Here is a 26,475-nt window from a genome sequence, read left to right on the forward strand (position 1 = left end):
CTATGGTTTTTCCAGTGGTCATGCATGGATGTGAGAGTTGGACTGTGAAAAAAGCTGAGTGCCGAAGAATTGATGATTTTGAACTGTGGTGTTGGAGAAGACTCTTGAGAGTCCCTTGGACTGCAAGGAGATCCAATCAGTCCATCCTGAAGGAGATCAGTCCTGGGTGTTCACTGGAAGGATTGATGCTGAAGCTGAAACTCCAGTACTTTGGCCACCTCATGCGAAGAGTTGACTCATTGGAAAAGACCCTGGTGCTGGGAGGGATTGGGGGCAGGAGGAGAAGGGGACGACAGAGGATGAGATGGTTGGATGGCATCACCGACTTGATGGGCATGAATTTAAGTAAACTCCTGGAGTTTGTGATGGACAGGGAGGCCTGGCGAGCTGCGATTCATGGGGTCGCACATGACTGAGTCGAGTGCACAACTGAGTTGGACACGACTGAGCGACTGAACTGAACTGAACTGAACTGAAATGATCTAACCCTTAGTATTAAAGCTGATAAAAACACAGGGAGAAACAAGAATGATAAACTGATTTTTTTTTCATGATTTTAGTTTTACCATTCTAAATAAACTATAGCAAATAGAATCTGGCAATGTGTGAAAAGAATAATATACTTAGTAGATTTTATTCCACAAATGCAATGATTTCAGCAAGAAATCTATCACCATTAATAGTAATCAGTAGTTTGACTGAAGAAGCCATGCTTTTAATGAAAATGTGAAGACATATCCTAGTGTGTAGAGCCTCTTGATGAGGGTGAAAGAAGAGGGTGAAAAAGCTGGCTTAAAACTCAGTACTCAAGAAACTAAGATCATGGCATCTGGTCTCATCACTTCATGGCAAATAGATGGAGAAAAAATGGGGACAACGACAGACTTTAGTTTTTTGGTCTCCAAAATCACTGCAGACCGTGACCGCAGCCCTGAAATTAAAAGACACTTATTTCTTGGAAGAAAAGCTATGACAAACCTAGACAGCATATTAAAAAGCAGAGACATCACTTTGCCAACAAAGGTCTTATCTGATCAAAGCTATAGTTTTTCCAGTAGTCATGTATGGATGTGAGAGTTGGACCATGAAGAAGGCTGAGCACTGAAGAATTGATAACTTCTGAACTGTGGTGCTGGAGAAGACTGTTTTGAGAGTCCCTTGGACAGCAAGGAGATCAAACCAGATTTCCTAAAGGAAATTAACTCTGAGTATTCATTGGAAGGATGATGCTGAAGCTGAAGCTGAAGCTTGATGCTGAAGCCACTTGCTGCGAAGAGCCAACTCCTTAGAAAAGACCCTGAGTCTGGGAAAGATTGAGGACAGGAGGAGAAGAAGGTGACAGAGAATGAAATGGTTGGATGGCATCACCGACTCAATGGACATGAGTTTGAGCAAACTCCAGGAGATAGTGAAGAACAGGGAAGCCTAGCATGTTGCAGTCGCAAAGAGTTGGTCATGACTTAGCCACTGAACAACAACAGAGATACTAAAGTACTGTGATTAAAAAAAATAATAATAAAAAAAATTTTTTTTAAAGTACTGTGATTAAGATCCTGGACCATGCCTTTGTTTCCTGTTCTCAGAATGAAGATGCTGTCATACCTGCTGCCTGAGGAATAAATTAGTGAAAATATATAAAGAGCTTAGAATATGTAAAGACTAGCTCATCTAAATGTTAATATTGAGTTTTAAGCCAGTTTTTTCACTCTCCTCCTTCATCCTCATCAAGAGGTTCTTTAGAGCCTTAGGGCATTATCATGTTTAAAACAATGATAATGGCATACTGTGAAGGCATTATTATGTTTAAAACAATGGGAAGGCATATTCTTCCTCTCTTTCAGAGTGTTGTTAAGTAATTCCAAAGAGAGGCTTATGCTAAATTCTTATCTTTAGGGCTAGACATAGACTTTGTTCTAGAGTGAATCATATTAAAATCTCTAATTGGTTTTTAGATGGAACCTTCAAGACTTGATTATAGTTGTAGAGCAGAGAATATGTGGAAGCCTCAACAAAGTAAATAATATGGATAGTTTGGTGGATATAGGTGCTTTAAATCTCTCCCTTAACAAACAGGGAGTCAGAAAAATAAAGCCTGTAGTTGAGGGGCTAGGATTTATGTATATTATGTTCAACTATAGAGGAAATTTTAAAAATTTTAAGAAGTGACTGTCAGAGAATAGAGAGTGAGGAGAAGAGAGAGATGGTATAAGTGTGGAAACTGTCCCCCCCCCCCCCTTTTTTTTGTGGTAGGGATGATCAGACCACTAGCAGAAGGAGGCAGAGGAGAAATCTGGCTCTATGCACTTACGTATCAAATCTTGGTCTTGCTGTCTGTGTAGTCCTGGGGGGAAATTGGGATCATTACAGCTAGTAATAAACAGTAAAAAAAAAAAAAATCAATTATGAAATAGATAATAAATGTAACAGAATAATGGAGGTAACTACTAGAAGAAGAAGAGTCAGAAATGATTAAAAGTAGTTATTTTGGAGAATGGAGATAGGAATAGGGGAAACAAGGACAATTTTTAATTATTTTTTTCTGTATACTTAAAAATTTTATATTACTTTGTAGTGAAAAAGAACATGACATTTTATATAGAATACCACCTCCATTTATTCAGTAGTCATTCAGTAAACATTCGAATGCTGCTGTGTGCCAGGTGAAAGTGAAGTGAAGTCGCTCAGTCTGCTGCCAGGTACTCAGTAGCGTTTTTGTTCTTTTAAACTTATTCCTTAATGGGTAATAAGTACTGTTTGGTTATTTGGGTACGGAAATTTATGAATAGCATTGTTTTGTGGACTTTGGAGGTATCATCTTGGTAGAGTTGATTCTTACTTTGGTTTAATTTCCTAGGTTCATTGTCCCCATTTCTTGTGTGATCTGTAATGACATCATGGCCTATATGTTTGGCTTCTTCTTTGGTCGGACCCCACTCATCAAGGTAAACGGATCACCCTAACATGGACCATTACCGTGAAGCCGGGGTAGTGCTTTCAAGTAGATCAGCTTGGGAGACAGAAGAGATCTGCATGGCATGTACATCTTCATGTCATCCTGGATAAAGGCTAGTAATAAATTAGATTCAAGAGAAAAGCCAAAGGCCAAAGGAAGACTTAACAATTACTCACGTGGAAAAAAATAAAGAGCTGATAGAGAAAATATTTTATAGACTGTGTAGGTACACTTTTGGGGCTTTGATCTGAATTTGAATGTTGTCATTTAATTAGTTTACTGTTTTATAATTAAATTATTTGACCAATTGAAACAGAAAGGAAACTGAGGGCTGTCAGGCTATACAAGGAAACCAAGAATGGGGTATTTTAGTGGTTAATTGAATGAGGTTTTTTTTAATAGTAGAAAGACTTTAAATAATCATTATTCCCAAAGCCAGAGGTATCAAAATGCATTTTGTTAAGAACTTGCTCTCTGTCCACAGCTGTCCCCGAAGAAGACTTGGGAAGGCTTCATTGGAGGCTTCTTTGCTACTGTGGTCTTTGGCCTTCTGGTAGGTAGGGGCTCCCAGCTGGGTGAGGGTTAGGTAGAGGCCTCCCACCCACCTTCAGAGCCCATCCCGGGTTAATGAGCTTGTCTCCCAAGGCCAAGGACTCTGTCCTGCTGAAGGGTAACCTTGCCCTGTAGCAGGGCGTGAACATGGCACGGGCAGCATCAGCTGTCCTCTCTCTGCCAGTCTTGAGGCAGGGTCTTGGCGATAGAGGAGCAGAGGCCATGTACAACTTGCACTCCTCTCATGCTGAGGTCTGGTGACACTCAGGAGATGGCGTTCGTGTCCAGGCTTTTGCTACTTTGCCTGAGAGTAAGGGGTGAGGTGGGACATGCCATACTAACCCAGATTTTCTCCTGCGTGTGCCTTGCCTGGGGGGGAGTGACTTACCACCCCTTTCTAGAGCACCATTCCCTGCCTCTGACCTTCAAGCCTGTCTCTCCCCTTTTCAGAGCTGTCTAGCTATCCTTCAAGACTCACTCGCCTCTTTAGTGGTCTTCTGTTTCTTTCCTCCTGGTTGTCGCCCTCTCACTATACCACTCCCTTCACCACTTGTCATTTTGTATTAAGAGATCCTGAGAAAAATGAACCATAGGTCCTCCAAATAGGACAAAACTTCTTATAGTTTTTGCCCAGATACCTTTAGGTCTTTCCTGGATTTATTCAGGACCTGGTTGTTGGAGCAAATACATGTGAGGCCTCAGTAGGCCGTAAGTCTCTTTTTCATTTTTTTCCAGAATTCAGGTAAAATAACACATATGGTGACACATGAACCTCTGATTTAGTGCATATTTTGCAATTAGGGTGCTAGGTACTGTGAGGAGCATGGCCTAACCAGGTGCCTACTGCCCAGGCAAGATGGCTGGAACTTGTCTCCTTTGTCTGTCTGTTCTCATCCTCAGCTGTCCTATGTGATGTCCGGGTACAGATGTTTTGTCTGCCCTGTGGAGTACAACAATGATACCAACAGCTTCACTGTGGACTGTGAGCCCTCGGGCCTGTTTCGGCTGCAGGAATACAACATTCCTGGGGTGATCCAATCGATCATTGGATGGGTATGTGCCGCTCACATGGGGCGAATGATCCTCGGCTGGTTAGTGACTACAAAGAGAGCCCCCTCTCTACCACTGCCTTTCCCCCAAAACCTAGCTTCTTTTCTCCCCAAAGCTGTAAACCCCAGGATGGAAGAGAATTGCTTAAGTGAGTTCAGGGTGAGGACAGGAGGAGATGTTTCCTCCTACCTCAAATTATTAAGACCAGAGTTCTGAAAATGTGCTTTTGGTTCCTGGGGCACCCTGAGATGCTTTGAGGGTATCTGTGAGATCACAATTGTTTTCTTCATAACATAGTGAAATCATTTGCTTTTTCATTTTGTCATCATTTGCCATGGTGGTACAAAAGCAGTGGTGGGTAAGCCTGCTGACACCATAGCATGAGTGACGGCAGTGGTACCAAACTGGACTGTCATTGGATTCATTATGCCACACACTCACAAGAAGACCTACCCAGCTTATCTTAACAGTGTCTTTGATGGAATAGTAAAATTACTAATTTTATTAAGTCTTGACCCTTGACTATACATCTCCTAATATTCTGGTGCCAAAATGGAAAGTATACATAAAATACTTCTGCTGAATGCTGCAGGACAGTGCTTAACTAAAGGAAGAGTTTGTGTGCACCTGTTTGAGTTCTGAGCTGTACTGGTGGCTTTTTTATGGGGACATAAATTTTAATTGAAAAGAACTGAGAAACTATAGGCTTTCATATATGGGTTTTTGGCAGACATTTTTCTTAAAAAGAAATGAAGTGAGATTTGTCACTTCCAGAAAACAACTGACAGTAATTGTTACCAATAAAATTTGGTTTTCAAGTAAGAATTAGAATTTTGGAAAGTATATACCTGCCACGTAAGTTTGATAACTTCGTAATACTTAGAGGCTTTTCTCGTGGGATCTGTGGTGATTTTAACATATGACATTTTGACATTGTATGGCAAAATGTGTCTACATATGGCAGATTTATGTAACTCATTGAACCAGTATTTTTGAAATGGCCAATGCATGGTGTTACACAGTCATACGTGGATAAAATGATCTATTCAAAGTGCGATATAGACCAATGGATTTTAATGTGAGAGTACAAAAAAATTATTGATAGGATTTCAGATTTCACATTGCACCAATTTTTTAGAACCCTATCATTTGTCAAGTTTTGGTGTAGTATCAGAAAAGAATCCCTGTAATTATCTCAAAAGACTGCTAAAATAATCTTCCTTTTTTCAACAATGTATCCTTATAGGACTGGATTTTCTTCATATACTTCAAACAAAACATATTGCTGTAGTCTGAATGCATAATATATTAATGTCCTCTGTTAAGCAGTGTATTAGAGATCTAGCAGAAACAGAACTCCTAAACCAGTCTTTTTTCTAATTTTGGGGGGGAGATATAGTTTCATAAAGAGGTGGTTTTTTGTCTTTTTTTTTTTTTTTTTAATGGTAACAAGTAATAAGCCTGAGCTTGCAGGCGTCTGAACTGATTTCATTTATTCTTTTTAGAAAACAGTCCGGATGTACCCCTTCCAGATTCACAGCATTGCCCTCTCTACTTTTGCCTCGCTCATCGGCCCCTTTGGAGGGTTCTTCGCTAGTGGATTCAAACGAGCCTTTAAAATCAAAGTAGGAAAACGCTTTTTGTTCTCTCGTTGTCTCCTAGCCAGGCCCCTTCTCACCATCTTCTGCCTTCCTCCTCCTGTCTCACCTCATCAACTACCACCCCCTTCAAAATACCAGGCTGTGAACCCTGACTGTTAATGTGTGCTCTTCACCCATGCATGGAATTTAAGTAGGATAAAGGAAGATACATGATTTCTAAGAAAATTCTGTGGTTGGGTTTCAGTTTTATGATAATCTTTTATGTTAATCTTTCTTCAAAAGAGATATTTATAATTTAATAAGATTGTATACTATAGCTTCAGCACCTGAATCAATACTTTTCACTTTCTGTTGCCCTCAGCTGTTGAGTACAGTAGGTGGACACTGAGGTGTGACCATAGACAAGGCTTTGACTTGGATGAAGCCAGGCTTACCAATCCTTTCCTTCCTCTAACAGGACTTTGCCAATACCATTCCTGGCCATGGAGGCATCATGGATCGCTTTGACTGCCAGTATCTGATGGCCACCTTTGTCAATGTGTATATTGCTAGTTTTATCAGGTATAGTACTTTTCCTCTGAACTAAGTTGGCAGATTTTAGAGTTTCATCTACTTCTCAATTTGAGTGAAAAAAATCCCAAATATGAATGCAGTTTTCAGTTGCTATTAGTTATGGATTCTCTGAGGTCCCCTACCCTCCATTAGTAGAGAATCCAGGAAGGGAACAGCCACTAAGATAATCAGGCCCTTGAAGTTGCTTGGCCCCTGCTTTTCTCACTGTTGTTTCTTCATCCTCTTGCAGGGGCCCAAACCCAAGTAAGCTGGTTCAGCAATTCCTGACCTTGAGGCCAGATCAGCAGCTCCATATCTTCAACACGCTCAAGTCTCACCTGACCGACAAGGGGATGCTGACAGCTGCCACAGAGGACAAGTAGGGGCCACCCAGGGCCAGGAGAGCAGAAACAGGGCTGAGTGAGGGGCAGGGCTCCCAGGCAAGCCTAGCTGGACAAAGACAAGCTTCAACTCACTTTTTTTTTTTAACCAGTATTTCTATTTGTGGATTAAAGAAAAAAAATCTGTGTATACAGTCCATATGCTTATGATCTGGGTTGTGAGTAACCTATAGCTTTGAGTTGGAAAGAAGTCAATTTTTGTTTTTAAAACCAAAGCTTTTAACATCCTGGAAGACAGTGTTGCCCAGCTCTGGAGTGCCTGCTTGGGGCTTCTAGCTCCTAAGCTGGAGCTTCCATTTCTGGGCCTGATCAGAGTGGACACTCATCTGTGTTTGTCTAGTTTAGACCCCCCACCACCAACTGTCTTCGTAGCTGACCCCCAGCAGGGAAGAGGTGCACAGCTTGGATGTCTTTACTACTGGAGTGCTTTTCCTGGACTTCTCAATGATCCCTGCCTTGGAGCTACAGGAGGGTTGCCTTCTGAGGGAAGAAGGATGAAGGCTTATTAATCAGATAAGCATTCTGTTCACGAAATCCTGTGGACTATGAGCTCTGCTTTTTGATATGGATTCACCTCACTTCATCATAGACTGAAGCAGTTTTCAGTTTTAATTTTTTTCAAAAAGCATGAAAAGTTATAATAGTCTGGAAAAAAGCCACACTGTTCTATTTCAAGTGTATGCAGTAGGATGTACTGTAACGAGGTCTTTTCCCACAGGGTTTAGGCTCAAGTGGCTCCTATAGGGCAGTCGGCTAACTGGGTCTTTTCAGGGATGATGCTGTTCACATTTGTGCTATAGACTTGTTGCTGCTGAATCCTTTCTGGGGGCTTCCTCATGAGGCAGGGAGCAGAGGGCTTCTCGTTCACACACCCATGCCCTTGACCTGGCTGACCACCCATGTAGCTGCTGTGTTGTATATATTAATATATATATATGTATATATATATATTACTCTTAAGGCAAGTGTATATCTGTGTGTGTGCTTTAAAAATCACTTATTTCTTACAGTGATTTCAGTTGTACCATGACTTCTTCACTGAAACCACAAAGTCCTGCTTACAACTCTGCATAACCCAATCCAGAGGTTTGAAGCTTCTGAAGGTTAAATGCACACTTGTATAATGTGACCAGTTTAAATGTAGTTTGTATTTTACAGGGGGACCTTTTTCTTTTTAAATTGTGATATATTTATTTTTTCCTTTTAATTAGAAGAGTGAGGTTGACTTTTGGAATATACATTCTTTGTCAGGATAATAAGCAAGGGGTAGAGAAGAGATAGCTTGGTGCCCGAATGTGTGTCATTATTCTGTGCCATGGTGGTTCTCATTGCCAAACGGGGGTGTAACAGCTTGTTTCAGCACCTTGGGCTGGAGCTGCTTTTCTTTGTTTGTGTTTATCTAAACCTTACTGTATCTGTGGACGCTCGCAGCCCAGCCCAAATCACTGAAGTGTCCAGCACAGGCCAGACCCCTCTTGATGTCTCTGTTCACAATCACTGTGTGACCTTCTACATACAGCAGCTTCTTTCTTCTGAACTTTTATTTCCGTTTCAGTAAATGGCTTTTCTTTTTTAAGTCTAAGGCCCCCTTAAAAACAGAATGTGTTTTCAGTGCTGGCCATGTGACACTGGACAGAACACACCATTCTGTGGGTTCTCATTTTCTGAGCTGTCTTCTAATTTCCATATTCCATGATTCTGGCTGAGCAGGTATACGTATCAGAGGCTGCTTACAGGTGTTGAGTCATGTCCTGGGCATGCAAAAATTAAGTGCTTACAGGGCTTTTCTAAATACTTTTCCTTAAAATGCTTGTCCTCAGCAGTAAATCTTAGAGTGGAGTACAGTAATGAATCTAGTTTTCTGAATGAAGAATGAACTTGGTTCCCCAAACCAAAGAGAGAATAGCACTTCATTTGTCTCATGGTGCCCCACTGTGGGCAAGATAGGTGGGTCCTTAGGGACAGGAAATCTCAGCTGGGACCTAGCAGCAGAGAGCCACCTTTGAATAGGGCCACCGTGGGGATCAGGGAGCCTGGCACATACCTGTGGACATGGCTGCTGATGAGGGTTCCAGGAAATGGCAGCTGGAAGCTCAACAGAGCTGCCATCCAGAGAGCCCGAGGGTCGGCTAGGATTTTGTTTTCTTCTGATTTCCCACATGCTTTCTGGTGAAATAGGGGAATTTCGTGGGAAGTAGCCAGCAGACAGACACTGCCTTGTGTCTGTATAGCACATTGGTTTTCTTTCTCCCATTTATTGAAAATCTTTCACCAAACAGACAAGTTTCCAGAGATTGTTGTAACACACAGCTGTGCACATCTTAATGAGTGGCATAACTTGCTCTAGATCCATTTTTGTGTGTGTGTGAAAAATAAAAGTGACAAATTGTATGCCCTTTCTTGTCATGAATTCAGTTTCTTCCCTGTATGGTTTTCTGTTTCCCACTTGATTTTGTGCAGCCCTGATTTAGAGATTTTTGTTTTGTTTTCCAGTTTGAATTCAGTGCATTCTCACAATAGCCTTCTGAGTTATCTCAGGTGAAAGGCATGAGCACTTTGCTGATGAGGAAGCTGAAGGCTTGGGGGGAACTTGAAATTGGGGGTAACTTGAAATTAGTAGGTTTGAAATCTAATGTCTCTTTCAGATGGGGCAAAATGTAATATTTAACCTTGTACAGGTAGACTTTGAAACAGTTTATGGTATTTTATTTTTTCCCCACTGGGCTTTTTTTATCCTGTAACTTATATTGTATAAGGAGATTCCAAAAATATATTTGAATAGAGACTAAACAGACCCTTTGATTTGAGTGAACTAGTTGCTGAGTTAGCTGGAGACTGGATCCTTAAGTTCAGATCCTCAGACTGTCAGTGAGACCCTACCAGGCTCAGGAGCATCCCTGACATTGCCAGGGGTCAGGGTGTGTGACTGACTCAGGGCAAAGAGCGTCATTGCTTAGAAAACTGGAAAGCAGTGGCCTTGCTCCATAAGAAACCTGCCCAAGGTTGGTTTCCAAGGAAGTAGATTTGCATTATTCTAATAGATGTGGCACACCTGAAACTTCTTCTTGGGTCACTGATATCTTAGGCACCATTGCCTTTTGTTTTGGGAGTTACTCAAGTTGTGCCCACCTTTCTTGTGCATTGTGATTATGTGCTGAGGAAAGGGGGAAGTGTGGAGGGGATAGTTTCCCTTAGGCCCAGGGTTCCTATTCTTCCACAGTCAAGGTGAGAAGAAAAGGCTACGAGGAGGATGTCTAGGTGAACGTGTACACACATCACAAGACAACAAACCATGGGCCCACCTACTGTGCTTCTCCGCAGCAGGGGCTCTGAAAGAGTGTCTGGAAAAAACCATCAGCTCTGAAGAGAGAGTCTGACTCTTGGGCACTATTCTGTCCTTGTCTTGGTCAAAGCAAACTTCCTTTTCCCTTGATCACTTTCCATGCAGTTACCCAGCTTTTGCTTATGAAAGAGATTACCCACTCCCACCTCCTGACTTGTTTCCCCCTGTTGGATGGGGGCCTTGTGGCACAACCTATACAGGGTGCTGGATTTGGACCAAGTGGGGATAATGAGCCTAATTTAAGGGCTCATCCAGGCCTGCCTCCTCTTGGTCCTGGACCCTGCTTACCCATATTCCCTGCAGAAGATGGGCCCATTCTCAACAAGGAGTGTAGTCCCAGCTGCTGACTGCCTATTTCTATTTGAAGGTGGTTCCATCTTTCTGTTCCTCCCAGCACTATCCCTTAACCCTTTCAGGTTGACCAGCAATGACCTTATTCACCTGGGCTCTCAGGTGGGCTAGAGGCTGCTCTTCTTACCTGTGACTGCCTCTTGACAGAGTAAGGCTTTCACCTGTCCACATGTGTCACCATGTTTTCAAAGGCAAAGAGATTTCAGCTGTGAGGGTGGCTTGGGAGGTATACTTTGGGTGCTGAAGTGTTGGTGTTTTAGGACATGTAGATAATTTATGAGAATAGAATGCCAGAATAGGTGAAGTCTAGAATTTCATGTCCAGTGGCTTTCACATCCATTGGCTCTTGAAAAGAAGCCTCTGCTTCCCCTCTTACAAAATGCCTATCTGTTGAGTCTCCTTTTTACTTGAGTCATTAAGTTACTGGCATTGTGTTTATTAATAACTGCAATAATAGTTCTTAAAAGTGCCAGGCACAGTGCTAACCATACATTATCTCTTTTAATCCAGAGGACACCTTTGATCGGGTATTGTCTCCATTTTATACACGAGGAAAATGAGGCATCATGACAGGCTAAGTGCAGTGGTTATGAAGATAGACTTTGGGCTCAAATAGCCCGGGTTTGGGCAGGTTACTATGTACAATTCCAGCTCACTTGGCTCTGATCATAGCACCTCCCTTTCTGGATTGTCGTGAGGATTTTGAGATAATGCATGTAAGCATTTAGCACAGTGCCTGGCACATAGTTTTTATTGAATCCTGCTGGTAACTTGAACCCAGAATTGTGTAACTCTGGAGACTGGTTCTCAGGCACTACACTGCCCCTACCCTGTACACAGCCTGAGTGTTCAAAGTCTAGACAGTGACCACATTCTCCTTCAGAGAGAAACAGTCCAACCTTAACACCTGCCTACAGCATCTGAGTGCTTCCCACTTCATTTAGAAAGCCAGCCTGATGAAACGAGGATGTAGACAGGTTCCTGAATTCTCCCTTCCTAGTAGGAATGGTTTGCCTGAGGTCTTGCTCACCTCCTGCTGCCCCTGGTCTGATTTCCATGGGGAAGGAGGCCCTTTCCTCTCGCCCACTGGTGCCGCCCTCCCTGTGACTTGACTCAGTGATCCCCTCTGCCCTGTGCACACAGCTCAGGAGCCTGCAGCACTCCTCTGGGCAAGTGGATGTGGTGGGGGCCAAGAGGAATGGGAGAAAGACCTCTGTAGCAGATGACAGTAGAGAGGGAAGGCCTAAAACTTTTCACTTATGTCCTTACATATAACAAGTCAGGGGCTTTGTGTTTCTTGCTTTCTTTAGTGATAACAGTGTTATCTTTAGTGATAACAGGGTTAGATGGCAGGTGGCCACTTGGGGATAGATGATGGGGGTTGTTTCTCTTGGATTCTAGGTTAGCAAAGGATCACAGGGGTGATTCATGAATGGAGACTAGGCACTACCTTGAATGAAAACTATTTCTTTTAGTTTTCCGAATGCAGACAGAGGAGTGGGGGAGGATATGTGTGAAGTAGACCATTCTTCATTGAAGAAATGGCATTGACAGGAGGGATCCGTGAAGTTCTTGAGTGGATAGAATAATAATAACCTAGAACCACTGGCTTGACTGGCCTGTTTCCTGAGTGTTAGTGTGGAATGAAGACCAGGCCCAAGGGCCATTGTGTTTAAGTGATAGTCTCTCCCTTTCAGTTAATTGATGAAGTAATGATTATGACAGGAAGCAGAAACATGGTTGTGGAGGGATGGTAAGCAGCTGCTGTGATGGACTTATCCTGGGCCTGCCCTCCCACTCTTCGGGATGCGTGCTTGCAAGGCCTGGCACTGGCACTTCCTCACTCATTGTTAAATCTAATGGACCCAGGCAGCTTTTTATCTGTAGAGAAAAAAATGGCTCCAAACTGGGGGCAGTGACCCTCTGGGCCTTGGGCTAAAGTTGCTTCTGCTGTGGTCTCCCAGGTATCGGGCAGGGCCGAGCTCTTTGAAACCTCCTGAGCACTTATGTAGTGCTCAGAGGCTGTAGTTGGTTTAGCAGCTGGTGAAATTCCTTGCTGACATCACCATAGCGCAGTCCCTATCCTTGGCTGCTGGAGTACCCATTTCTCACCTCCATTAAGTTCATGTGTTGGTTTTGCTGGCTTTGTGCCAGGGAGTGCCAGAATAGGAAGGGGGTTGAGAAGGTACATACATCTTCTTGTAAGGATGTCCTTTGTGTGCTATTGCATTTAAATCCACAGACACAGCTCTGTGTGGCTGCCTTATGTCACAATGGCTGGGTATCTGGGAGCTGATTACAAACGGAAAGAGCTGAGCAGGCATCAGGGCCAGTATAATCAAAGGACTTGGAGCCAAGAGAAAAAAAGGCAGGGGCAGGGTACAGTGGTTTGTTGTTGTCCAGCCAGAGCACTGTTGAGAAGCCCCAAGGGGTGGGGGCAGGAAAAGCACAGGTAGAGGAGACCAGCCTGGTGTGTCTTGCAGGTGTGGGGACCAGGAACTGTGCTCAGAAGGCCGTCCATGGAGCCTCAGTGCTCATGGATTGTAGATTCTCTTCTGGAGTTGATGATACCAAGTTTTAATTTTTATTGATGTTTAATACTTTCTAAAAACAGGAAGAGAAGACAAAAGTGTTAGAAGAGGCCCCTCTACTGAAGGTTGTTGGGAAGCCTAGTGGTGTGGGGTGAGTCAGGCACTTCCTCAGTTCTGTTTACCCTGAAGGTCTTTTAATGAGAAGGTTTCCCCAAACATAGAAATGATCTCCCTGGCCCCACTAGGAAGTGCGTTGTAGTCAAATGAAGCCCACTGCAGTGTCTCAGACAGTAAAGAATCCACCTGCAGTCCATGAGACCTGGATTCAATCCCTGAGTCAAGAAGATCCCCTGGAGAAGGGAATGGTTACCCACTCCAGTATTCTTGCCTGGAGAATTCCATGGACAGAGGAGCCCATGGGCTACAGTCTGTGGGGTCGCATAGAGTTGGATCTGACTGAGCAACAAACACTTTTACTTTTTTTGGTCCTGGCCCTGCCTCTGGCATTTCACTAAATCTGTGTGTTTTTGCCACAGCTGACCTTTCTCTGTGCACTGTCTGATAGTATTGAACTGATTCTCTTTCAGTGCAGTGTCAGATCATGATAAACTGTACCTTGGAAAGTAATCATATTTATATATCTGTATCTTCCCACTACACAAATAAACACCTGTTAAATTCTAGATCGTTTGTGGTATCTGTTGGGGGGAGTGCTGACTTGCTATGAGATATGGGGGTTGTTCGTGTGGAACCAGTGTCACTTTCCAGGATGCTGCCAACCAATCCCTGCTTCTAGAGACATCCTCTGCCCTTGACCTTCACCACTTGCTCTCCAGCTTTCTGCCTTTCCTCCTGCTGCCTTGGCTGCTCCTCCTCAGTTGCTTTTCTGGGCATCTCTCCTCCCACCAGTCCTGCCCCTGAGATGGTAGATTCTGCCAGAGACTCTCTCCCCACCCCCCCACCCCCCACTGAATGCTCTCCTAGGTGTTCTTGCCCACTCTCAGGGCTGTAGTCATCACAGTCCTGCAATTCCCAAGTCTACATCCCTAACCTCATGGGCCTGTGAGATTTCTTCATGTGGACTTTGCATGGCCAAACCTAGGACCTGCCCCAGTCCAGTATTACTTGACCACCATCAGTTCTGTTCTAGGAGTGATCTCGTCAGTGACCAAGGCCTGCCCGTTCTGCCTTCTAAGTATTCTTCGGATTCATCCTGACTGCCAGCTGGCTCCCTGCTGCCTAGTCGCCTTTGCTCATTCCATCCTTACACAATAGTGGGGTGAGATTTATCTGTTTGGTGCCTTTCTGTGACCTTAGCTGAGGCTTGCTGCTGAGTCCTGCCCCCTCCCCATCTGAACCCATGCTCAGGTCTCGCCTCCCACAGCCACATTCCTGCTGTCCCCTCTTTGTCCCAGTTGCTCTGTCTTCTAGCCTTTGCACAAGATGTTTCCCCCGCCTGATTCCTTGTCTCTCCCTCCCGGGCTCCCCTCGGCTGCCTGACTCCTGCTCATCTTACTGTCCCATCAGCAGCAGCACCTGACCTGGGAGGTCTATGTGCTCCCCACCCCAGGACTGCTTTCCTGGTGACACTGGCCCTGGTGGAGGGTAAGGACTGCCCTGGGTCTGAAGTCCTGGGGCTAATGCCTTGGGCCAGTAGGACAGGGTTGCTTGCCTTTTGGACAGGGACCTCTCTGTTTTTCTCACCTATACGGACCCTAAATGGTGGGATTTCTGCAATGAATTGATTCCCAACACACAAGGTTTAAAAGATACAGTGTTTAATTTCCTAAATCCAACTAAAGCTGACTAAGCCCCCAATTTCCATGATTGATGAGAACCCCAGCGTTAGCAGTCTTCCTTTACTATCTTGCTCTCCTGGGCTCTTGTGGTGCTGGAGCAAGCAGGTCCCTGGTCTTCAGTCTATTGACTGAAGATTCTCCTTGTCCAGGCCTGTGAGGTCCGTCTACTCACTCCTGAGCCAGTGCTGTCAGCATCCACCTCCCAGGGCACCCTTGTAACTGTCTGCATCTGGTATCCTGCCACCTGAGGGCCCCCACAACCAGATCTTGATGCCCTCCATGCATTCAACAAACATTGGTGGGGTGCCTTCCCTGTGCTAGACCCTGGCTGGATCTTGGGGAAGCAGCAAAAAATAAAGCCGACACAATCACTGTTCTCATGGGGCTCATTTTGGAGAAGGTGGCAAGCATGTGAAAAAGGCGTGTAGATGGAGAAACTGTAGCTGCGAGAGGGGAACAGGAGATGCTGCTGAGAAGAGGCTGCAGTTGTAAACAGGGCCCTCAGGAAGGGCCTTGCTGTACCACGGTGGTGTTTGGGCAGGTGGACACACACCTGGGGAGGTGGCGGAGGGTGTCCCAGGCAGGTGCAGGACAAATGCAGACACTTTCGCCCTCAGGAGCAGCAGTGGTGGATGAAACAGGGTGAGTAGGGAGGGAGTGGTGGCAAGGAATGAGGTCCCAAAGAGTGAGTAATTACGCAGGGCCAAGGCCACTGGCTTGTACTCGGTAAGCAACATGAAAAGCTATTGGAGAGTTAAGAGCCAAGGAATGACTTGATTCGATGTTTGTTTTCAAAGGGTTACTGGCTGCTGTTCTCAGACTAGATTTCAGATGGGCACGGGAGTGGGGGGGCGGGTGCAGGGAGCAGCAGCAATCAGGGCAAGAGAGGATGCTGGCTGAGCTCCGATGATGCTGTGAGAAATTGTCAGATCCTCAGAATGTGCTGAAGGATTCTATGTGGCTGGGGAGAGTAGAGGGGGAGTCAAGGATGGCTGTGACACTGTTGACCTTGGTAACTTAAAGAATAGAATTACTGTTTTTCTGGGCTGAAGAAGGCTGTGGTGGGAAGACAGAATTGGGGTGTGAGGTGGACCAGAGGGAAGGTTAAGATTTTGGTTTTGGATGCAGTAGGTCTGACGTGCCTGTGAAATATCCATTTGGGGATGTCCACACATGCAGGCACTTTTAAAAATTGAAAGTTGTAGACATCATGTGCCTTTACAGTTATGTAACCTTATTAAAGGGCTTTCTGGTGGCTCAAACAGTAAAAAATCCTCCTGCAATGCAGGAGACTGGGTTTGATTCCTGGGTTGGGGAGATCCCTTGGAGAAGGGAATGGCTACTCACTCCAGTATTCTTGCCTAGAGAATCCCATGAACAAAGGAGTCTGGCAGATTACAGTCCATGGGGTCACAAAGAGTCAGACACAACTGAAGACCAAGAACACATACCTTATTCAAATGTTACCAATTATCCCAATAGTGTTCTTTGTATCAAAATAATACATACAGTTTTGGCTGATGCAATTTGAGGGGCTCTGTAGTGGCTTTGAGAACCAGAACTACCCTTCCTGCTTCCCCCCTCCCCACCCCCAACCTGTCCTTCATTAGCTGGAACCTGCTCAGCACGCTGTGTGCTGTAGTTAAAACTTGGTACCCAGCCCAGCAGGGCAGTGCTGTCCCAGGCCAAGCGGAGGGCAGCAGTGGGTCACAAGAGGCTCAAGGCTTTGGAGTAAGATACATTTGGGTGGAATCCTGGCTCAGGTGTCACTGACTGTGACCTTGAACAAAGCACTCAGCCTGCTCTTCTCTATCAGTTCAGTCGCTCAGTCATGTCTGACTCTTTGCAACCTCATGGACTGCCTCATGCCAGACTTTCCTGTCCATCACCAACTCCTGGAGCTTGCTCAAACTCATGGCCATTGAATCGGTGATGCTATCCAACCATCTCATTTTCTGTCATCCCCTTCACCTCCTGCCCTCAATCTTTCCCAGCATCAGGGTCTCTTCCAGTGAGTCAGTTCTTTGCATCAGGGGGCCAGAGTATTGGAGTTTCAGCTTCTGCATCAGTCCTTCCAATGAATATTCAGGACTGATTTCCTTTAGGATTCACTGGTTTGACCTTCTTGTAGTACAACAGGAGAGATTCTGCAACATCACAGTTCCAAAGGATCAATTCTTTGGTGCTCAGCTTTCTTTATAGTCCAACTCTCACATCCATACATGACTACTGGAAAAACCATAGCTTTGACTAGTTGGACCTTTGTCGGTAAAGTAATGTCTCTGCTTTTTAATATGCTGTCTAGTTTTATATAATGGAGATAATTGAGAAAATATAGAAAGCACTTGACCAGCACCCAGCACATATTAATCACTCATCAGAAATTTTATTTGTAAATTGCCACCTTGGTAAGTGAATTTCTGGGGGATGCAGGGGAAGGAGCTGGCACAAAAACTCCAGTGAAGGCAGGGGCGCAGGGAAAGGAAACCTGTTGGGGAGGAAGGGGAGGGAACTGAGTCTAATGACCTCAGCACCCCAAGGCCAGTTGGAATGAAAATTAACTCTGTCTAAACATTTCATGGCATTGTCCAGGCTCTCCTGTTGCTGGAACCCCCCTCCACAGCCATTCTCATCAAATCTTAGGAAGGAGGAATGGTTTTTCTTGTTTGCTATCTTGGTTGGGAGAGCACCCAAGTTCAGCTCGTGACTATCATTTACTTGTTTGATGTTGTGGCTTTGGGAAAATTATTTTCTGTGCTTTAGTTTCCTCATCTGCAACGTGGGGCTAATAATACTTAACACCCCATGGATTGTGAGGATAAAATGTGTTAGCACTTCTAGAGAGTTAAGATTAGCTTCTGGTACATAGTACATTTTCGTTAAGTGTTAGTTATTAATTCAGTGTTCCCTCCCTCTTCCTGATCACTCCTGAGATGGTCCCATTGTGGGTGGGACATTACTCTAGGCCTGGAGCTACCTGCCTTGAGCGCATCTGTTATACACAAGCAGCTGCTCACACTGAACTCTCCAAGGCTACCAGTCTACCTCAGAATTTTCACCCACCCAAAGGGTCACTACCTGTCCATTATCTATTGCCACAAACGTACCAGAGAGCAAGGGAGTTATTGAAAAAGAACAGGTCTGGGAGTTCCCTGGTGGTCTAGTGGTTACAATTCTGGGCTTTCAGTACTGTGACCCAGGTTCAATCCCTGGTCCCCATAAGACCCCACTGCATGGTCAAAACAATAAATCCTCCACAACAGGGTCATATCAAAATGCCTCAGAGCCAACAAAAAGATATTCCCAAAGATGGGACATTTTGAACATCAATGAAGATAACCACAGTTGATTGAAACATTATGTTTTAAATATATAAATTTATAACAATACTTTAAAAATGCAGTTGATCACACTGAATGATGCTAATAACGCCAACCTATTTCTAAGAATAGTAAACAAAGAGGAAAAACCAAGCATTTACCCTGCCTTTTAAAACTAAACCATACCACTGGTATCAGGGACCTGCAGCATAAAGATGAAACAACTAGCAACAGAGGTAGCAATTTTTAAATTGGTAAATTAAAGACTTAAAGTCTGGGAAACAGACTCACACATATATGGTCACTTTATTTATGACAAAGTTACAGTAAAAAAAGGGTGGTTTTTCAATAAATAGGCTACATCAATTGGATATCCATCTGAAAAAATTACCTCACATTACACTGTTCTAGTTGGGTTGTAGATCAGTTCCAGATGGTTGTAAGTCTAAATGTGAAGGTAAAATAATAAAGCTGTTGAGTAAAACATAGGAGATAGCCTCATGACTTGGAGAGGAAAAGATTTCTCGAACAGAATGTGAAAGGGCTAACTATAAAAAAAGAAAAGAAAGACTAAAAGACCACTGTGTTAGGTACCTAGAGGGAGGCAATGACAGCAAGACCTAGTTCTAGTCCTACTAAAGTTTATGATTAAGCCCGTCCATAGTTTTTTCTTTCTTCCTTTCTTTCTCCATTTCTTCCCTCTGTCTCTACTTTCTTTCTCCCTTTTTCCTTCCTTCCCTTCTTTCTCCCTCCCTCTTCCCCTTTCTCTTCCTTTCTGTTTCTCCTACCTCCCTCCTTTCTTTCCTCCTTCCTCCTTTCCTTCTTGCCTTCCTTCCTTCTTTCCTTCTTTTCTTCCTTTCTCTCTCTCTCTGTGTCAAGCTCTTCCTGTGTGGTGGGCTACCGCCCTCATTTGCCGTGCTAAATGTTCCCAGAAAACCTGTCTCCTCACTGAGCGATATTTTTCCTTTGTCTTGCCTATGTCACCTGGATTTGGAGAGGTGGTATGGTGGTTGAGGGATAGGATTGGAGAGGAAAACAGGTCTCCTCTGCATCACTGACGGCTGATTTCTGTTGTCAAAGTGTTAAGATTGTGAAATTGGCAATTGGTGGTGATTAAGATTCTGATAAGACACTGTGAGGGTAGGTGTGGTAGCTTTCAGAATATTACCAGAGGCATTTAGGGAGATAGAAAATTTGCTGTACAGAGCCTCCATCTGATCATTCACTGGACTCAGAGATAATTCCTTTTCTTTATCCCCCTCCTCTCCCCTTTTTTTATCCTGTGGGCTCTGGACCTCTAGTACTTAAAGGAGTCAGAGAAAATTCAGTTGCTTGGAATTATCCTTTTCTTTATCCACCAAAAAAATGTGAAGGCAAGTAAATAATTCTCTGCCTTTGTTATTATAAGAGATAGACATTTAAAGTGGACCATTACAACACTGGGGGGAGGATTATTAGTAGTTAATCATCAGTGACATTTATGAAAGTTTTCCATGGACCAAACATTGTACCTGACACTTTCTTTGTACTATTTCATTTAATCCTCATGGTATCCCTGTGAGCTAAATAATATTTTACTTATTTAATAGATTGTGAGGTTGAGACTCATAAAGCTATAGTAACTTGGTCAAGGGTACTTTCAAGGATCCCAGGACAATCCTCTTCACAAGTCCTGGCCCCTCAATCAGATGCTGCTTGGCAACAACTCTGACTTTGTTATCAAACTATCTCCCCAATTATTTGAAAGCTGAGGGAATCACAGATAGATGTGACATTTTTGTTTGTTGATATGACAGGAGAGATTGCATTTCATGGGCTTCCCTGATGACTCAGTGGTAGAGAATCCACCTGCAATGCAGGAGACCCAGGTTTGATCCCTGGGTCAGGAAGATCCCCTGGAGGAGGGCATGAGAAACCCATGAACAGAGGAGCCTGGCGGGCTACAGCCCATAGCGTCGAACACAACTGAAGCAACTAAGCAGCAGCAGCATTCCATTTCTCACCACCCATGAAATGACTGTAAAGACGTGAAACTAACATCCCCCTACCTGAGGCTTGCCATTCTAGGAGATATTTGCAGGAATTAAATGGTCTTTTTACTTTGTTTCCTCACCTCCCCCCATCTCTGATCTGTAAAGGAATCTGACATCCAGGCCCCAACAAGATGGTTATTTTGAGGCACTAGCCTGCCATCTTCTTGGTCAGCTGGCTCCCGAATAAAGTCCCTTCCGCATCCCAACACCTCATCTTGAATTCACTGACTTATCTTGTGGTGAGCAGAGTGAGCTTGGACAGGATGGCATCACCAATTCAATGGACATGAACTTAGGCAGACTTCGGGAAATGGTGAGGGACAGGGAAGCCTGGCATGCTGCAGTCCATGGGGTTGCAAAGAATTGGATATGACTTGCCAATTAGAACAACAACAACAAAAAGGAAAATTTATAATTGTAAATGCCTACATTTAAAAAGGATTCCACCTTAAGATAGTAGAAAAACAAGAGCAAACTAAAGCTAAAACAGATAGAAGGAAGGAAATAATAAAGATTAGAGAGGAAATGAGTGAAATAGAGAATAAAAGAACAATGGAGAAAATCAACAAACTCAAATCAACAAAATTGACATAACTTTACCTTGACTGACCAGGAAAAGGAGACCCAGATTACTAAAATCAGGAATGAAGAGAAAATATCACTACCAACTTTATAGAAATAAAAAGGACTATAAGAGAAAATTATGAATAACTTTATGCTAGCAAATTAAGTAAATAAAATGGACAAATTCCTAGAAAGACAAAAATACCAAAACTGACTCCTGAGGCAGACATGGCCAGGTAGGAGGCTAATGCAGTAATTCAAGTGGGAGTGCTGATGGCAACTTGGACTTGGGTGGTAGGACTGGATAGTGGGAGGCATGGGACCCTTGCTATAGATTTTAAAGGTAGGACTAGTGGGGTTGGTTAACAAGTTGGATGCAAGGTGGTGAGGGAAAGAGGAATAAGGAATGAGTTTTAGCTGTGAGACCCAATAATAGGTGGTTAGGGTATTATCGTTTCTCTGTAAGAATCTCGCTATTTAGTTTAGGACAGAGGTTGTTACGGAGATGGAGAGAAATTTGAGGGAGTGGGACCATAACTGGGTGAAAGTGGTGGAGGATGTTTCAGAGTGCAGACATCTGAAACAGCTCTCTTTCCCTTTCCCCATTTTGGAAATCAGAACTCCTGTTATTCATCTGGGAATTGCTTACACTAGCAACTTATACCAGCAAATTGCTTTGCAGCATTTGTTTCTGTTACCTTTGTTTTGATGGCATCTCTTTTTCTGGCATTAGGTGGGTGTCAGCATAATTAGTTTTGCCGAAATAACTACTACTTATTCTGCCCACTGAGTGGAATTGATATGAATGTCATTTGTGGATGTTAAGTTCTTCTGTGAAAATTACTTCCTGTCTGCCTTGGAGTCTTAAGAACTAGACTTGAAGACTTAAAGGAAGAATCAACTAAACTAATCCATTAAGCTGCTGCTTTAGGTTGGGTTTTCTCCATAAGCAGACCCTGAGACGAGTCTGTCCTGGAAGTGAGCTCAGGACAAACCTCTAGTGGCACAGTGAAGTAAGACAGAGAAGTGTGTATTAATGAGCTGGTTGCTGCTGGGGGCTACTAGTGTTTAATCCAGCTGCAGAAATTTAGGAGATTATGGAAAGCATATTGGTCAGAGTTGTCACTACTAAGACGTGAGGAAGTTCCTCCAACTTGCTTTGTCACTGGCTGAGGAGAGCTTCTGGGAGCACAAATCTTCCATCACATCCTACTGGCTGTACCAGTGGGCTGTGAACATTCCTGAAGCCAGAGGTAGCTCTCAGGCAAGGAGTCACAATTGCTTACTCTGGGAAGCCATTGTATGCATAGGAATGGTGAAGGCCCGGGAGAGATGGGTGGTGAAATGACATCACCTGCTACAATAGCTCTTAGGGAATATATGGGTTCCTGGACCCAAGGCATGGGAGGGCATGCAGATGAGTTTTCCAAGCATGACATGAAGGATGCCACTATCACTTGTGGTGATTTCATGGTTTGAGATCTTCACAACAACTTATCAACAGTAGCAAAATAATTTCCATGATAATTCCATCTCCAAAATATTCCATTAATTCCTGATAGTTCATCCAACTATTCTGTCCTTTTAAATGGTCAGTTTGTACCTAGCCCATGCAAGATCTGCAGAAGATATGGGCTAGAGGTGGCAGGTCTTTTCCAGGAGTTCATTGTATAAGTTGTTAGGATAATGGACTGGCTTTAATTTATTGAAACTGTTGCTAACCAGGTTGTTTTTCATGAAGCACAGCAAGGCAAATCCTTAGATCCTGAGATCTGCAGCAGACTAAGGCAGCCAAGCCTGGAGAAGTCTCAGTTTCACCTCTCTGATAGTGAGAGAGTTGGAGCATAAATGGGATAAACAGGGTGGTCTTAAAGTGGGAAAAGGTGGTTCAATGTAGTGAACAGGTGAGGTAATCTGTGCTCTACACAGGCTTATCTGGGCTACATCCTTCTTCATGGGATGCATATTCAATAATTGAGGCACTTAGCATGATCTAAGGTTGGAGTATTTGGCCCTCTGATATCAAAAGGTCATTCATTGGATACCTGGGCAGGCCCAGTTTTAGGGTCAGTGGTCCCAACCAGTCTTAGCTGGCTTGAGCTGATTAGGAACTGACTCTAAGTTCTGGGAAACAACTTACGCCCTTTGTTACTAAAGTAACCCATACATCAAAGGTATTATCTTTATGGGTGGTTGAGGAGTTTTGTGATATATTACCTAAACTATGTGAAGCTTAGAGTATATGCAGTTATTTAGTTAAAGGAAAAAAAACAAAAAACAAAAAACACCCCCTAACCCGTACGCCCCTAGAAAAACTAAAGTGAGCTTAATCAGTAAAGACAGGTTACAAACAGAGGCTTTTGTTTTTGTTTTTTTAAAAAAACAAACTGTTCCCTTATCTGCTTTTCTGTGAGATAAACTCAAGGATTTCTGTTAGTCACCAGCTTCTGTTAATCCCATGGGACACCGTTCCAATACCGGCTCATTTGGGCTCAGTTTGCTGGGTATGGAGCAGATTGCAAACTACTGTGAAATGAAAAATGTTGCCTGCCCTATCAGTGAACAAAGGGTATTGTAATTCTCAAGTCACTATAGCCATCCCAAACAGTGAGCCCTGGAGGAAACTCAGGATGGAGACAGGGGCTGCCCACTGCCAACCTCTCAGCCACTGTAGTCACCCCCACTTGTGCACCCCAAGGGAATTCAGGATGGAGAGAAGTATCCTGGCCCCATATAGTCAAGATGCATATCAAAGGGATGATTTCTATGAGCCCAGACTCTTGCATCTTCCCATACATAGAAAAGAGCTAAGTTCCTTAACTTGAGATGCCTGATTTTCTTTTTTTTTTTTTTTCATTTATTTTTATTAGTTGGAGGCTAATTACTTTACATCATTACAGTAGTTTTTGTCATACATTGAAATGAATTAGCCATGGATTTACATGTATTACCCATCTTTAACAGTGAAGTGAAGTGAAGTCGCTCAGTCGTGTCCGACTCTTCGCGACCCCATGGACTGTAGCCTACCAGGATCCTCAGTCCATGGGATTTTCCAGGCAAGAATACTGGAGTGGGTTGCCATTTCTTTCTCTTTAACAGTAATCTTTTCAAATTCCGAACTGCCTGGCTTTTGTTGCAAAAACTCCTGTATATCCATTATGGGATATATAAAGGCTCCTCCTTTACCTCTTTGAAGTAGTCTTTCAGAGCTAAGAGGCTGTGACAGGCTTAAATCCTAAGTTTTATCTGCCAAATAAAACATAATTCTCAACTTTTAGGTTGTATGTGTGTTTCTGTCTCCAGTCAACATCACAGGGACTGCAGGGTGATGGGGCCCAACATGCAGAACAACTTATAGCACCTAGTCCTACGTTCAGCCAGGAGATGTATCCAATCTGGGTACATCTGGTTGCAAGGAGTCTATAGCCAGTCTGAAGGATGTATCTTTTTCTAATTTGCACCAAGTTGCCATATCAGTTAATGGAAGCACCAAATAGGAAAAATGAGTTTAGAAAGCAATCATTTATAACCATGGTATGTCTTTCAGTCAACTGTTGCATATATTGAATAATAAAGACATAGCATTAGTGTTCAGTGTGGACATGAAGATGAGTCATAATTCGTTCTGGGAGCTGCCATATTTTTTCCCCTAACAGTCCACATACCCCCTGACCCTTTTGAGAATATTTATCTGTTAACTTGGGAAGGGATTAAGTGGAAAGTCATGTCAGTTGCCTTAAAGAATACCTTCTACTTCAACACATAATACCAGGTACTAAATAACCAGTCACTCCATTCTACAAATAAAAGCAAAAGGAAACACAGGAGGCTTCTAGAAAGTCTGTCCAGCTTCTGAAGGTATGTGGAAGCATTAAGATCATGCTAACACCAAGCCCCTTGCAATTCAATATCCTGTGACATGAATGATTTGGTGGCCTGAAATAATGCAATAGGAAAGTTACAATCTGAACTTAACTTTGGGCACTTTAAGGGAATGGACCCTTACATGGATAAAACAGTGAAAATGCATTAGGGTCTTTACAGTGAGAAAAGGAACTAGTAGGAAAGAATTGACACTACTCCTCGACTCTCCAAGCCCACACTTCACATGTAGCCACGAGTTCTGGGAAACAAACTCATTCAGAAGGACAATGCAGATAGTGGAGTGCAGTTTATTATACCAGCAGGCCCAAGGCAGAGTTTCCTCTTAGCCAAGGACCCTAACTGACTTTTGTGAAAACCTTATATACCTTAAGTGTATTGCTCAAGCCCACATCCCCAAATTCCTTAAACCTAGCCTGGAAAGTGTTAAAGGGAGATACAATCAGGTTACAGCCATGATTCATAATCAGAAGGGTCAGCTGGTTATACTTTGTAGCCTACACCAGTAGTTGCCATAAAGATACAGAGGTGATTGACTACATTGGGGATTACTACATTCTTGGCGATGGGAAATCTTGGTATGGAATCTGGTGTTTATCAGTCCAGGAGGCCAGTTTGGCTGCAGGTATGTTATGCCCATTGCTACCAGGCACATAGTCAACAGTCACTGAAAGTGCAAGATGGAGTTTCCTTCTTTTTCAAGATGGAGTCAGCTTGGCCTGTTCCCTTCCTCCTTCACACACAGGCAGTGTCCATGGCTGGCTCTCTTTTTGCCAATTACGGTTTTACGGTATGAATATCTAGAATACCTAGCTTCCCTGGTGGCTCAGACAGTAAAGAACCCACCTGCAATGTGGGAGACATGGGTTGGATCCCTGGGTTGTGAAGATCCCCTGGAGAAGGGAACAGCTACCCACTCCAGTATTCTGGCCTGGAGAATCCATGGACAGAGGAGCCTGGCGGGCTACAGTCCATGGGGTCGCAAAGAGTCAGACACGACTGAGAGACTTTCACACATCTAAAATAGCACTTCTGGCACAAATTCACACTTTACCTACACTTTCTCTTAAAAATGATGCATTTTTCATCTGATCTCTTCTTATCTCTTGGTATTACTTGGAACATGCTCCTCTCATCTCATATCTAGATTAGCCACCCTCCTAACTGGTGTCTCTTCTCTGTCCCTATCTTCACTCTATTATTGAGTTAGCTGCCAGTGACCCAGTTCCTTCAGATCCTGTCTCTCTTCTCAGAGCTCTACAGGGACTCTCTATCCACTCGGTAAATGCCAGAGTCCTTATAATGCTTCTTTGACCTGGCTCCATTTCCTTTTCACATTCCCTTCATTCACCATATGCCCACCAAGCTGGCCCCCAGAATAGCATGCTACTCTGGGCACATCCCACCTCAAGGTCTGCATCTGCTGTTCCCTCTGCTGGGATTGCCCTTACCCCATATATCCACATGACTCACTCTCTCACCTCCTTTTGGTCTTCATTCAAATGTCTGCTTACAGAGTTTCATCAAGCTGCCTATCCAACAG

At 43.7% G+C, this 26,475-nt stretch overlaps 1 protein-coding gene across 1 annotated transcript in view; it reads left to right on the top strand.

Moving 5' to 3' along the window:
* CDS2 (CDP-diacylglycerol synthase 2) overlaps positions 1-9,500 on the top strand; it is a 59,319-nt gene extending 49,819 nt beyond the window's left edge. The window contains exons 8-13 of the mRNA XM_020883646.2: positions 2,855-2,942; positions 3,438-3,506; positions 4,406-4,558; positions 6,061-6,180; positions 6,614-6,717; positions 6,959-9,500. Coding sequence (XP_020739305.1) covers positions 2,855-2,942; positions 3,438-3,506; positions 4,406-4,558; positions 6,061-6,180; positions 6,614-6,717; positions 6,959-7,091 — 667 coding nt within the window. The 3' untranslated portion in view covers positions 7,092-9,500. The remainder of the gene's footprint in view (positions 1-2,854; positions 2,943-3,437; positions 3,507-4,405; positions 4,559-6,060; positions 6,181-6,613; positions 6,718-6,958) is intronic.
* The last annotated feature ends 16,975 nt before the right edge of the window (positions 9,501-26,475 follow it).

This window comes from Odocoileus virginianus, chromosome 9 (assembly GCF_023699985.2).
Source record: "Odocoileus virginianus isolate 20LAN1187 ecotype Illinois chromosome 9, Ovbor_1.2, whole genome shotgun sequence".
NCBI classification, from domain to species: Eukaryota; Metazoa; Chordata; class Mammalia; order Artiodactyla; family Cervidae; genus Odocoileus; species Odocoileus virginianus.